General features: G+C 37.6%; 2 protein-coding genes across 4 annotated transcripts; both read right to left on the reverse strand.

Moving 5' to 3' along the window:
- Positions 1 to 1,679: 1,679 nt before the first annotated feature.
- On the reverse strand, positions 1,680 to 4,638 carry LOC107816394 (nucleoside diphosphate kinase 3). Its single transcript, XM_016642107.1, has 7 exons — positions 4,479 to 4,638; positions 3,210 to 3,344; positions 3,003 to 3,040; positions 2,848 to 2,898; positions 2,470 to 2,637; positions 2,277 to 2,389; positions 1,680 to 2,012 (listed from the first exon to the last, which is right to left on the reverse strand). The coding sequence occupies exons 1-7, from the start codon at positions 4,564 to 4,566 to the stop codon at positions 1,889 to 1,891; spliced, it is 717 nt and encodes a 238-aa protein (XP_016497593.1). The 5' UTR covers positions 4,567 to 4,638; the 3' UTR covers positions 1,680 to 1,888.
- A 2,851-nt stretch (positions 4,639 to 7,489) lies between these two features.
- On the reverse strand, positions 7,490 to 13,939 carry LOC107816395 (uncharacterized). Of its 3 annotated transcripts, XM_016642110.2 has the most exons (6): positions 12,799 to 13,929; positions 10,771 to 11,860; positions 9,545 to 9,927; positions 8,550 to 9,391; positions 8,383 to 8,466; positions 7,490 to 8,130 (listed from the first exon to the last, which is right to left on the reverse strand). In XM_016642110.2, exons 1-6 carry the CDS (start codon positions 13,346 to 13,348, stop codon positions 7,540 to 7,542), a joined length of 3,540 nt encoding a protein of 1,179 aa, XP_016497596.2. In that variant the 5' UTR covers positions 13,349 to 13,929; the 3' UTR covers positions 7,490 to 7,539. The 3 variants fall into 3 exon arrangements, with proteins under 3 accessions (XP_016497596.2, XP_016497595.2, XP_016497594.2); XM_016642109.2 differs by having other exon boundaries at positions 8,550 to 9,927; positions 12,814 to 13,939; XM_016642108.2 differs by having other exon boundaries at positions 8,550 to 9,927.
- Between the last annotated feature and the right edge of the window lie 1,182 nt (positions 13,940 to 15,121).

Below are 15,121 nucleotides of genomic sequence, written 5' to 3' on the forward strand. Positions count from 1 at the left end.
CTCCAAAGACTACTGATGGATATAATGTACTTGATGTGCATACATGGAATAGAGCTGCAATTTGCAAACTGCTATGGAACCTGTGTAAGAAGAAAGACAAACTATGGGTCCAGTGGATTCACTTGTATTATGGGAAGAAACAAGAAGTGTGGAAAAGCAATCCAAGCAATGCATCATGGATAGTTCAGAAGATCATTAAAGCAAAAGGATATGTAAAAGTAGCAGGGATCAATATGAAGGAAATGGCAGATTAGAATTATTTTTCTGTCAAGAAATTTTATAAAGGCATGAGAGGACAGTTTCAAAAAGTAACTTGGAAGGAATTGACGTGCAACAATTGGGGCTCCAAAGTGGATCTTTGTGCTAAATCTGGCTCTGCAAAATAGACTTCTTACAAGGAGTAGACTCCATATGTGGGGATTGCAGACGACGTAACCTGTCCTTTGTGTAATGATGCAGATGCGACCACAGATCACTTGATATTTAGATGTGGAATAGCTGGAAGTATATGGAGTAAGTTGCTCTATTGGCAAGGCATAACAAGACCTTCGATGGAGTGGCAAGGGGAGATACAATGGGGTGAAGACATGGCACCAGGAAACAATGCAGCTGCTCAAGTATATAGGCTGACTTTGGCATGTGGTGTATACCATATATGGAATGAAAGAAACATGAGAGTATTTCAAGAACAACAGAAAACACCGGAAATAATAGTTAGACAAATTATACAAGAGATGGTTAATAGGGGATCAAGAGATAGTAAGCTAGAGAAGAAAATAGCAGAAATGAATTTCTATCCTTAGTTTGAATATAGAAGATTTGTAGCTGAAGTTGTATGAGATTGGGGTTGTCTGGTCTCAGTTTTGACATTGTACATATTGATACTGGTAAATAAAATCATTTAATTACCAAAAAAAATCTAACAAACTTGTACAATATAACTATAATTTTTTTGTAATTTCTTGAGTTCAGAGGCAATTGTGCCTCAGAAGCAACCTTTTTTTTTTAAAGCCGAGAATCGCAGGTAATATAAATGAATTTGAGATGTTCATGTAGGAAATAGAGTTCACCTTTAAGGGATGTTCTTAGGTCCCACTAGGGCAAAGCACAATAATTTTAGTAATTACTGTAATCCTAGTTATCCCTATATAAGTACACATACAGTGTACTTCTAAAAAATAGAATACGCTCTCTCTCAATCCAACCTTGGTTTTAAGATTGTGGCTTAGAAGTTGATCCAATACACTGTGGCAACCAGTAATCCCATTTATCGCGCTCCAACAGTACATGTAGCATTTAAAACTTCTAGAGCAGTAAGCGCAGAAACAAGTAAAAGGCATTCACTCATACCATTTGAAATGGGTGATATCGTTTAATACTATCCTTTTCAGACCCCACTTATGAGAATATACTAGGAATGTTGTTGTTGTACTTACCCGTATTTATACCAAAATAAGTAATTTTAACCTTATGCACGTTGTTTGACCTTGGTTAGAAAAATAAATCTATTTGATTCATTGGTTTGGTGTACACATCGAGTGTGAATATAGCAGCTAACGCAGTTATTCCCGTTACTTTGTCCCAAAAGCTTAGAGCATGTACTTCTGGGTGGGGATTAAAATTAAAAAAGAGTAGATAAAGAGTTGCACCTAATCTTCCAATACAAAAAAACACTAGGCTTGGAGCACAAAAAAGAAAAATACAATTGACAAAGGCTCAGCAGCATTTCAGTACATCTGATTATTGAACAATTATAATAACAATATGCTAAAGGTTATGTTACTACTAGCCTAAGACAATTGGCATCAGATTTATTCAGATAATCAGTAGTTTCCAAGTTTTCGTGTTTAGTTAATTGCAGTTTAAATTAAGAGAAAAGATTGTTTGCTCAGTTTACACCATATATCCACTTCTCATCATTGCTTGTATATTTAACCAACTCTTCTGGTTTGAACCATAGTTTGATCTCATCCTTGGCAGTCTCGGGGCCGTCGCTTCCATGGATGATATTCCTGAAAACAACTCGTGTTAACGGCAATATGCAACAGCACAAGAAAACCAAGAAAAGAACAGCCCGGTGCACGAAGCATCCTGCGGTTACGTAGGGTCCGGGGAAGGGCCGCAACCCAAGAGGGTGTGTTGTAGGCAGCCCGCCCTGATGCTTGGCTGATTCCACAATTCGAACCCTTGACGTATAGGTCACACGGAAACAACTTTACCGTTGCTCTAAGACTAAAGAAGACTAAATATAGAATTAAGGCAAGAAGTTTTTGTACCTTCCGACTACAACAGCTAAGTCACCTCTGATTGTTCCAGGTTCTGATTTCTGTGGATCTGTCGCTCCAATAAGCTTCCGTCCATATCTAATTACTCCCTCGCCTTCCCATACCTAGAATTTGATTATGGAATTACTTAAAGTGAATCATTTTGTCAAACAAGTAAATTTAGACTTAGCTAAATGTCTCTAACCATTGCAACAACAGGGCCTGAGCTGAGGAAATCACATAGGCCGTTAAAGAATGGTCTCTCCTTAAGGTCATGATAGTGCTTTCCGGCAAAATCCTTAGATGGAACCACAATTTTGATCGCAACCAGCTTGAAACCTTTGCGCTCAAAGCGCGATATGATTTCTGAAATCTGCAATAAAACAAAACTTTCTAAGCCGATTGGAAATAGAACTCACATCAGTATAGGATTCCAAGAACTTACTAATCCAATTCGACTCCATATAGAACATGAAAAGTGCAAAATACTGTTCCAACCACTTAATCGAGAATGAAGGAAAACGCATAATACAGGAATTTATAAGAAATAAAGGAAGCAGCATTTTAACACTACTTAACATACCAAGCCCCTTTGTACTCCATCTGGCTTGATGGCGATGAAGGTACGCTCCATCTTGTACGAAAAATATTGCGTGATGTTAGTTGTGATGAAAAATGAAAATGATGACAAATGCAAGATATAACATCTCAATCAAAGGGAAAGTTAAGATAGTGTACCTCAGCAGCATGTGCTTCTTGCTCCTGGATCATGTAAGCTATATAATAAAGAGAAACAAAACAAATGAAATTAGACTAGAGGTTCCTATTTCTCTGGTAAGCCAATGCATACAGTAAATTCAAATTTTTACCGAAGTTGCATTTTCAGAATGACACAAACTTGAGCAGCAACATTAATTTAACATAGATAAGTAATAAGATATGAACCTGCTGCAGGAAGGGCGAGGATTCCCGAAATCCAACTTCTAGATGAATTTCCGGAGTCAGTCCTGCCATATGAAGCTAAAGAAGGCACAACTCCTCTCAAAGAAACTGTGGCTGCTGCAGCCACTGCTCGTCCCCCTGCAAACAGGACAAGTCATATTCACACAATCAGAGGCGGAGGTAGAGTGCGGGATGCGGGTTGTTCCAACCATGTATTTGTCTTAAGAAATCCATTGAAATGTACAACTTATTAATTTAGAATCCGGTAACTTAGAAGGATTATAATTCCGAACCCATAAGGTTCTAATTCTGGCTCCGCCTCTGCACACAATTACTTGTTTTTCTGCTTTGATAGGTAACTTATTGCTCGACAAATATAAAGGTAAAGACCACTAGTAATAATCAATCAGATCTATCTCCTCCATTGTTCCATAAGACTTAACATTCTCAAATATCCACTAATCATTGTTTCCTCTTAAACATAAACACCAATCTACTGAAGGAAGGGGAACACCGGCGAGACATCAAAATAAGCGTGCCAAATTGCAAATAAATGAATTACAGACAGATATAAAGACCACTCGGTCTTCCTTTTCTATTTTCTTCCAATAGTTCGACCTATCCAGAAAAATTGTCGGCCTACGAATGTGGTTTCGATCCTTCCGGTGATGCCAGAAGTCGTTTTGATATAAGATTTTATCTTGTTTCCATTTTATTTATTATTCTTGATCCGGAAGTAACCTTTTCCTGAGTATCAACCTAGAAGCTCAAAAGCTTAGATATCATGATTGAAAAGCTCAATGCTTCCCGCGCGCAGATCAAACACATCAACGATCCCAAAGGAAGCCATAGGAATATCTAGGATTTTAAATCAATACACTTCACAAAATATAAGTCACTCATAAAAGAGGTCACTTCTCAGGTAATTATAGCTAAATCTCTTAATAAGCATTAATTGATAATCTGGTAAAATTGATATATGTTATAATTTACTCATAGACTCATAGTCCGGGGAAGGTCACACCCCAAATGAATGTAATGTAGTGAGTCTACCTGATGCAAGTATCAACGACTGAACCTGTAACCTATAAGTCCTACGAAAACAACTTTATTTGTTGCTCCAACGCTCCGTTTCATAGACTCACAGTGCAAAAAAAAAAAAAAAATTACACGGCATCCAAAATTTTATATACATTTATAAAAGGAGCTATAAGCGAGGAATAAGGAAGGAATAAATTGTAATTAAAAGAGAAATGGAATGAAATATTTTACCAGAAAAAGCACGAGAACTCTGCTTAGAATAAACAGAAAACAGAGTTTTAGTAGCTCGTGAAGCAGATCTGCAAATCTGAGAATTCATCTTTCAACAAAAGAAACACAAATACTAATGCACTCTCTTTTGAAGAGTGAAAGAAGAAAGGAATGAATAGTGATTGTGATATGAGTGAGCTTTTATTTGAGGCAATTGATTTGGAGCACGTTTGGCCAAGCTGCAAAAATCATTTCGCAACTACTTTTTTCAAAAAAGAAAAGTAGTTTTTGGCGAGAGAATCAGTTCGTGTTTGGGTAATTAGTTTGTAAAGCATTTCTGAGCACCAATTAGTGTTTGGCCAAACTTTAAAAAACTGATTCTAAGTCTATTTTTCTCAAAAGTGTTTCTCAAAAAAGTACTTTTGGAGATAAGCTTATTTTTTTCTGCTTCTCCAAAACTACTTCTGCTTCTCCTCGAAAGTACGTTTTTTACTTACAAAAGTTTGGCCAAACAACTCAATTTTGTGTCAAAAGTATTTTTGGCAAAAAAAAAATACTTTTGGCCAAAAATAAGTTTGGCCAAGACTATTAATGCACACGATGTTCACGCGCTAAGTGGGAGCGTGGCAGGAGAAAGTTTTGGGCTTTGATTGGGTCAAATCTTAGCCGTAGTTGTTGGGCTTAATTGAATGAATCAGATTCGTTGTTTTGTAGTTACGACTTCGTATCTATGTTGCTTTCTCATTAGATCTGAAACACGTGCATTTGTTTTATTGGTTAATTAATCAATATTTTTACCTCATTAAATTACTTAATCGCGATAAGTTGATATCGTTTGGTGTACTCATCAAGTGAGGGTAAGCAATGGCGGAGCAAACTTTATTAGGTGCGAGTTCGGCCGAACCTAATCACTTTTGCTTAAATATTATATTTGTATTAGAAAATTCATTAAATATATGTAAATATTTAATTGTGAATCCACTAACTAAGACGAGCTATAGGTTCTGTGACAAATTTAAAACTCATAAACTTCAGATCATGTTCCACCTTGAAGGGTAAGTATATATCATGTTTAAAAAGGTTCTTTAAAAACCATTGTTTTTAATCAACTTTTGAATATCTCGATTATTTTCTGAATATTTGTTTATTTTCGACCAACACGAGTAACGGATAATTTGAGTTGTGATTGGAAAATCTTTAAAATGTCAATCCAGTTTTTTTTTTTTTTTTAAAAAACAAAAAAAGAGGAGGTGTGAAATATTTATCTAGATTGAGTTAATCCCATAGCTGCAGTTCTCTTGAAAAACAATGTACCTGAATGTTGGTTAAAATGTTATTGAAATATATCTATAAAGTAATCAAAGAGTAACGACTAATCATTCTTATTCGTTGATTGTGTCCGACTGGATTCTTTACTTCATTATTCCCTTTTCCATTTCATAAGTACATTAAATTTATTATACGATGGTTTTCTTTTCTTTAGATAATCTTATCCAGGTACTAGTATTCTCCGAGCACCAAGTTGGCTTTCTTATACTTACTGTTCTCTGTCAACGCAAGCAAGCTTTCATTCAATTATACGATTCAATTTGTTCTCATTGCAAATTGTGATTTTGATATCGGCTTTGATTCAATTTGTTCTCACTGCAAATTGTGATTTTGATATCGGCTTTCCCGCACTGCACTGACAGTTTAGTCCAGCATGCCGAGGGGACCTTCAGTTGGTGAAAAGTAATCACACAAAAATCAGTTGATTTGCCTTACGTCGCCCTTCAAAGACATCTCAGGAAGACACCACGTAATAGTTTATCATATTTTTATTCTACATAGTATCCAACATTAAATAATATGTAAAAGATCGCACAAACTATGAATTGATAATGCAGAATTGATACCAAAAATCAAACTCGAGTTTTTTCTTTTTTTCCCTAACTGCAAGAAGTCGGTTCAATTTATTCCGTATAACCTAAGTCGACGTTACTAGCACCATAACCATTATTAAACCTGAGAATGCAATACGTAAACAGAGCATAGACAGCGAATTAGAGAACAACAAACGCAAACAAAACAAAAAAGTCAGATAAAGCCTTTGAGTGCAGCAAAAACAACAATAACAACCTAGGGTAGTGTGTACTCAGACCTTACCCCTACCTGAGGTAGAGAGGCTGTTTCCAAATAGAAACCCCCGGCATCCTTCCCTCCAAGAACTTCTCATCTTACTCTTGGGGAGACTCGAACTCACAACCTCTTGGTTGGAAGTGAAGGTTGCTTACCATCAGAGCTACCCCTCTTGTCTTAAAAAAGACCAAATCAAACATTACATGAAATAGGAGGGAACAGCAAACCAAAATAAATCACTTGATGAATGATGCCTCTGCGCCAATTAGTTAAAGTAGACTATATGAATCGCTTATCTGTGCCTTTAAGTTTTGTCATTCCACTACTGAATAATACTGTTCTAAGACAAATTATAGGTTCTCTAGACAAATTATAGGTTCTAATCTCACACTTACCCTTACGCGAACATACTACTTTCTAAGCAGGATGAAAGGACTAAAGTAAAAGGGCAAATGAACCAAAAGCAGGAAAGGACAAATGACAGAACAAAACCAAATAACCAGAAAATGATCACAAGTAAATCACAGTACAATAGCACAAACTTGGTGTTTAGGTATCATATAAGCTGGAAAATAACACACCCCAAAAAGCAGCACACGCGAGCATGCATAAGAGGAACCTAATCCTCCAAGAAAAAAGACCAATCAAAACTCACATCAACTGCCTCAAACAATGCAATATTATTTCAAATGAAACATGATGTAATGAACAGACAAGTAAAAGCTATTTGCATGTGTACCTGATTTTTCCAAAATGCGTGAGCGCATCAACTACCATTCCAAGTTAAAGAAACCTTTCTGCCGGAGAAAGGCCTTAGGGACCATAGTTCCTTGCATGAAACAGGCTCAATAAATGGGGAAAAAGCATTTTCAAGAAAAATTTCATTTATTAGCTAATAGCAGCAGGCAGACAAATAATAAGAGAAAGAGCGGCATTTCAAAAACTTATGGCAAAATAAATTGTCTCAATGTGTACTTTCAGGAGAATGATGTATCCGACTTAAATTTACTGACCCAAACTCAATTGACTCTGGCATCACTGCCTCAAACGCCTCAGAAGACACACAGGGCAATAGCAAAGGATCACATTTAACATCAACTATCTCCTTTTCCTTCTTAAAATCATCAGAAAAATTCCCCACGGAATCATTGCTCCTATTCAAATCTTTAGACATCTCAGTTGGAGACTCAGAAGATCCTTCCACCTCTTCAGCAGACAGGGGATTTCCCTCCTCGGCTACACCCAGAACTGTTTCCCCTTCCATCCCAACACTTTCCGCCGTGGAAAGACGAAATTCAGATTTCTCCTCTCCGTCAACGGTCATTGGCTCTGATGTCTCAGGACAGCTTGATTTTGAAGAACCTACAACCCCCAGATCACCATCTTCTTCTAGCATGTTCCCAGCCATGGCAGGCTCCGTAGTTTCACCGCATTCTGAACTGAAATTCTCGAACTTATGTCCTGGATAAGCCTTTCCGTCCTGACCAGGAAATGACCACTTCTTGCAATTCATGACTTTAACTTCTCTTCTCTCCTGGTAAAGGGACAGCGCTTTCTGCAATTGAACATCATGCAATAGACAAATTTAATGGTGCAACTTTATGCTTAGAAGAGAAATTTGATTCATATTTACCTCAGCAAAAAAAGAGAAATAAATTTATTAATTCCGTTTCACAGCTAAGAAGAGCCGGACAACTTTACCAATACACAACTAAGAAGACATGACTGAGATAGTATGTCAAAGATATAGTTGATCGAAATACTCTTTTTCAAAGGACATGTGCATATGTACCACAGGATAAAGTACCTGAAAAACAGAATCAGTCATAACAGCAAAAGGTGGACCACTTGAAAATTTACTTGGTATCGTTATGGAGGCTGCTACATGCCCCTGCCACAGGAAAAAGAAAGCTTATTATGATTTCAAAAATGAGAACAATGAATAAGCAAAGAAATAACTTTGCCTCTCCTTACCTCCAAAAACAAAATTCTGGAATCATCAACATAAGATGTCATTTTCTTATCGACATCGATTAAACTTATGCATTGATCAAACAACTCAGGCTCTGTAAGCTCTGCAGATATATCAAGCTTTGAGAGGTAAACATGACAAAGAAGAGAATCGTCTTTCTCCGATGGCTTCACCTCAATTGGTTGCTCTTCAGGAGTAGTCTTCAAATTTTCAGATGTACTCTCCCCAAGAGCACCCCTGGACTGACTGATGTCATTGCTTTGATCATCTGCATCAGTCTGCTTTTGCTCACTCTGAACTGGTTGAGCTGACTCCTCTTCCTGAACTGAATAGTCCTCCTTCTGTGAACCAGATGGCAGCTCCACACTGCTTCCTGTTAGTGGCCCCTTCCACGCATCACTTATCTCCCAACTCATACCACTATTTGACAGTGTCCTAGGCTGGTCCCAGTCTGGTCTGCCATTAAGGTGAGCTTCTTCACCAGAAACAGCATTGTTAGCATTCCACCCATGCATTGGAGGACCGCATGAACCATCAACTGGAGTTCGCCAACCCATCGGTCGAACATGGCCAGGAAAATGGTCAGCATCTGGTATATGGTAAGTAATTCCAGGGTGACTCAAGTCCATTGAAGGTCTCCCACCAAATACTGGTGGTGTAGGGAACTGCGGTATCATTGGATGAAAACCAACAGGAGGGGGACCATGTTGGAAAGGCATGAACCCATTTGCAACAGGCAACGGCCAGTTTGGAACCCTCTTCCAACCATGTCCTTGCATTCTTCCAATATTAGGATCATTAATTCTTCTGTGGTGGTTGTTTGACTTCCCTCTACCATCATCCTCTGAAAAGCCAAAAATCAAAGGGCTGTCACCCCCTGACCTAAAGGGGGGAGGAGCAGGCAACACAGACTTTGAATTGACAGAGAAGTGACTCCTTCTAGTATAAGGTGAAGAAACAGAGACATTATCTCCATCTATAAAGGACAAGTTATCACCTGCGAGTGCTTTCCCAACCAAGTCACGGCTTCCTCTGCCTTCCTTTACATCCCGGGAGCCACCACTCCTCTGTGTTGATTCCTCAGCTTCAAGGGTCCTCCATACTTCTGATCTACTTGAGTGTCTCCTATCATAGCTTGCTGATGAAGGGGATTTATCCACCTGCTGTAAAGGAGAACTGCAAAGATCTGATTTGAAACGCCTTTCAGCTGAAGACTCTCCGAGAATATTGTCTTCCCTTTGCATCAGTTTCTCCGTTTTCCGAGAAGAAGAATTTTTCTCCACTGCTCCAGCAGAACCAGCATAATCTCTAGTGACGCCATGTCGAACCCTTTCCTCATAAGGATAATCCTTGTGCTTAGATCCATCTTGCTTTGAGAACCTGGTAGTCGAAAGAACGGCCGAAAATGTCAGATTTGTGCACAAAATGATAAAGCAAGGAAACACATAGTTATACACAAGAAATTAATGACCAGAGAATAAGCAATTTGGCAGAAAAGCAGAAAATGCTCATTAGACAATACTTAAGTGACTGGCTTATGATCAAAAGAGATTATCAAAGGAAGATGTTTTGATTCTCCAATATAATACACAGCAGTGTGCCAATCAGACGGTCATTCGAGCCAGGGAACCATAAGCACAAAGAATCACCCGCCCGGAACTTCTAACTAAACGTGGCATAAAACTGCCAATAAGTTATTTACCTTTTCGGGGAAAAAGGCCAAGAAGATAATTATGACTTGCAGCCAAAACTAATGAGATAAACTATAAACAATGTCTCAATTATCCCACTGATCAGTCAAAAACCTCCCAGAACAAATTTCTTGCAATATAAAGGGTTAATGACTTTTCTGGCATTCCTACATCACAAAGAGGTCCATCCAACATCTCAATTATCCCACTGATCAGGCAGAAATTCCAGGAAATACCAACTTTAGTGCCACTAGATATTCCTTTTACTCCAGGGACTGTCGCTATCGTTCGAAATAGTCATTTTGTTACCAAAAAGAATGAGAGAAGTTTGATTAATGTGGTACAGAATACAAGTTTCCCCTAAAAAACAGAGAAAAATAATAGAAGGGTCCAAAAATATCTAGAATGATCATTCCATGTACCACAACCAAGGATTTCAGTATCCGCTCTAATAAAGAACACAACTATGCCCATGCACATCTATCATTCTTTTCATTTTCACAGTATCATGTGAGGAAACTGGTAAACTTGCCTGTAATAATCCCTTGTAGCATGAGATCCAGAACTAGGTGAAGTCCAGCGTCTGTTGTTGCTCGGAACAAGTTCTATTTCAGCATTCCTGGAGATAGATCTTCCGCTCTCAGTGACCAAGTCTACTGTAGCACTGCTCATGGATCTCTTCTCTGCATCAGATCGTAGTTCTTTAATACTTCGAGATCTAATATCACCAATGTCCTCTTTAGCACCGGTTCTTCTTCTTCCTCTGTCATCTTTAAACCTTGTTAGATCATCATAACCAGGGCTGCCTTCATGCTTACTTGACTTTCTAGGCTGCAAATCAGCAGCATAACTCTCATCCCTCGGATGCTTAGCACCAGACCTGTCACCTAAACGGTCTCTTGGAGCACGTTCATCCTTGTACTTGGCATACCTGAGTCTCTTGTCTTTGTCATTTTCATCTGCTTGCTTGTCATCCCTGCGTCTACTATCTCTTTCACTGGCTTCTCTGTACTTGCTATTCCTCTGCCTATCATCTCTTTCAACATTTTCATGATATATATCTTCATTGTGACAGCCATCTTTATCTCCATCTTCTCGATACTTATCATCCCTATGCCTATCATCTTTATCGCTATCTTCACGATACTTGTCATCCCTATCTCTCCTCTCTCTTTCACCATCTTCTTGATGCTTATCATTCTTGCGCCTACTATCTCTGTCACCATCATTAAGATACTTCTCATGCATGTGCCTGTTATCTATTTCACCATCCTCCTGGTACTTACCCTCTCTATGTCGACCATCTCTATCACTATATTCCCGACTTTTTTCATCATGCTGTTTTCTATCCTTGTCCACATCCTCTAAATACATAGCATCCCTATCCTTGTCATCTTTACCACCATGCTGATACTTATCTCCATATCCATCTTTATGTTTTCCATCTCTCTGCCTTTCATCTTTACTACGGTCACACCTGGATGACGACCGTCTACTATCACTTTCGTTTAAAACATCTACATATTTGTCTCGATCACCAGAGCCTTCTCTTCTCTTCCGTGACCTTCTCTCACTTTCCTTCTCCAACTCAGGATTATATAACTCATTTTGTGTAGACCACTCTACAAAATCCAACAAAAATGAAAAGATTTTAAAGGTAACACTCAGTAATTTCTCATTAAAGGGAAAAGAAAAAAAAAAGACTAACCAACACATAACAATTTGACCAATGATGTAGAATAACAATGCACAGTAGACACTTTACATACATGCAAGATGATATCGAAATACATGCATTACATAATGTACATATACTGATAGAGTTATTAACTTATTATTGAGTCCAAGTCAAAGTAACATCAAAACTGTTACATGCAGTTGTAACACAAGCTAAAGTTGGTGGCCTTTAGCTTCATACCAGATCATTGGAACTCATGCATTCATGGTCATGTTCGTAAAGTTCAGATCATTATTTATTTATCTTTGTTTCTTTGCATGTATCTTTTGTTCTCTTTTGTTACATAGGATCTAAAAGTTGATTTTTCATCTATATGAAACTCTTGTGTTTGTTATCTTTCATTATTTTCCTTTGTGAACTTTCTACAAAGTATAATAATAAACGTAGCAATCCATCAAAAACGCAATAATTCTGGCATTTTCCACATAGTATTTCCTAAGCACCAGTGACTATATACTCAAAGCCAGAAGGTTTCTAGGTTCGGTTTTCCCACCACTGCTGGTAACTACATACGAGCTCCTTCTAATTCAAATATGACTAAAACAAGCCATCCTCTAGTCTAGGAAAAGCATTAAAGTTTCAACCTTTCATAATTAGGTATGCAGAATTCAACAAGAAATGCAATGCTTACCACTTAAGTATCATAGGATTTCAATCGAATTGTTGTTCGTACTACCAAAAACTTACTGCTAACTGAAACCTAGGAGAATTTTTACTCAAAAGGCAAAGGGGGCTTTGGGGTACCAAAACCTTGCCAAGCACCACATAATGCTACCTAAACAAAATACCAATCACAAAAAACACACAGATAAGTCACCTTACCAGCATTTTCTTTACCTCTTTTGACCTGCTTCTCATCAACAGAATCCCCTGATTGCCTCTTCAAACTGTTTTGACTCTTCTTCTCTTTTTCTGATAATCCTATCTCTTTTTCCTTTACTTCCCTTGAATCCTTACCCTCTTTCCGGGCCGAATACTTCTCAGATTTCCTCTTTGCTACCCTTCCACTCTTACTGTCCTCTTTCTCCACCAATGAGGCAACAACATTCTCCTCTTTCTTCTCTCTACTACTCTCCTGCCTTTTACTACATTTACTCTTAGAATCAGCCAGATTCTTCATTTCTTTTTCTTTTAATCCCTTCTCAGCATCAATTTTCAAACTTTTTCCCTTCATTTCTTTGCTTTCACCATTTCCATAGCTAATCAGATCTTTACCAGAAGTTTTACGCTTCTCAACGGAAGTTGCTGAATTCTCCTCCTTACTACTCCTCTCCGTCATCTTCATATCCTCGTCAGAATCCGAACAGTCTCTACTCCCCTTAGCACTGTGTTTACTCTGCTTGTGCGATTTCTGCTTCGAACTTTGAGGCATAACTCTAAAATTCCCCAAACATAGCCTTTTTCTTAATTCAAAGCCCTACAAGTATTACAGCACCACTACAATACTCATATTCGAAGCGTAGGTGTCAAATTCCTAAAGCCTTTTTCATTTATTCAAAACCGAAGAAATATTACAGCACCACTACACACATAAAATTCACTAACGCGCCGCCACTAGACATCCAATTCGCAGCAGACTACCGCTGCCGGTGACAGTCAAATCGCCGGAAATTTCACCAATTTGCAGAAACTTTTGACCTCTTTATCGCATACGTATAAATTTCCAGCCGCAACTGTAAAATTCCAAAAATTAAGCTTTTTCAAACCAAAATCCTAAAAGTACCTCCACAGCACACTTATATCGATTCCACTAGAATCACGCGCCGTTAATAGAGAACCAATACCAATTCGACAAACGCCGACGGTACCGGTTGACTCGCCGGAAATCCGACGAACTTGCAGAAATTTGACCTTCACTCAAATCGTCCGATAACCGTATACGTATAGAAAACCGTATAGGATACGTATAAGTTGAGTTTATATAGAGAGTGAAAATGCAGAGAAAATGTGAGCGAGAGAGATATTGGAGGCGACGGTTTGTTTGCTGGGAAAGTAAAATGTGATTTTTATTGGAGTGTGTAATGACGGAAATACCCTGAAGGGAAGTTTATATCTACAGTTGAATTTCTATTGACACGTGATGACCTGACCTGTTTATATCTACAGCAGAATCTGTATTTAATTTTGTTTTGCAGGAATTGTTGGTAATTTCATTATATCTACTCTGTTATTTTATTATGCATTTTTATGGTACTAATATATCGTCTCTTATTGCTTTTTTTGAGCTGAGGGTCTCCTGGAAACAGCCTCTCTACCCTTCGGGGTAGGGGTAAGGTCTGCGTACATATTACCCGCCCCAGACCCCACTTGTGGAATTATACTGGATAGTTGTTGTTGTGTTGTTGTTGTTTCTCTATTTAGTCAACAAATTGAAATTACTATTGATTTTTTGAGGTTCAGATTCCCAAAATTTTCAAAAAGAATCTGATTTTGGTGAATTGGTTTGAAGATGAAAATCTGTTTGGATATAATTTTTCAAAATATATTTTACTTATTTTTAAAAAAAATGAAATGTGACTTATACTCATAAATTCTAAAAGCTATTAAAAATACCCAACAATACCAAGCAAACAAACTTGCTAATCATGTATATGCAGAACCTTCATCGATGTCATTCATTATCATTATCACAAACCATAGTCCTGAACTTAGATAAGTTTGGCACAAAATTATTATTTTTATAATGAACTACATAATGCACTATCCTAAAATCATAACCGGTTATTTTAATATTAATTGCTAATAACACAATTATCGCCCACTATAATTTATCAAATTGCAATAATATTACAAGATCCATCAGTCCAAAAAAATGATAGTAATTAGCCGGTTGATTAGTTGGGTCATAATAGATGGTGGGCTTTATTGTAAAAAAATAAAAGTTTAAGGTAATTTTTGAAATTGTTAAAAAATCCAACAGTAATATTTTGGGCCAAAAACAGGTCTAGAGCTAGTTTTGGGATTTGAAATTTTTGTTTTCAAAATCTACCAAAACATGAATAAAATCTATAAACAAACATGTTTTGCCAAAATAAATTTGGAAAAAACTTAGCAAAAACTATGACAAACGGGGGCAGAAAAAAAAGGAACCTTTTTACCTATAGCGCATGCTTGGATTGGATAAACGTCTCAGCCTAACGGGCGT

This window comes from Nicotiana tabacum, chromosome 5, assembly GCF_000715075.1.
Source record: "Nicotiana tabacum cultivar K326 chromosome 5, ASM71507v2, whole genome shotgun sequence".
Lineage (NCBI taxonomy): Eukaryota > Viridiplantae > Streptophyta > Magnoliopsida > Solanales > Solanaceae > Nicotiana > Nicotiana tabacum.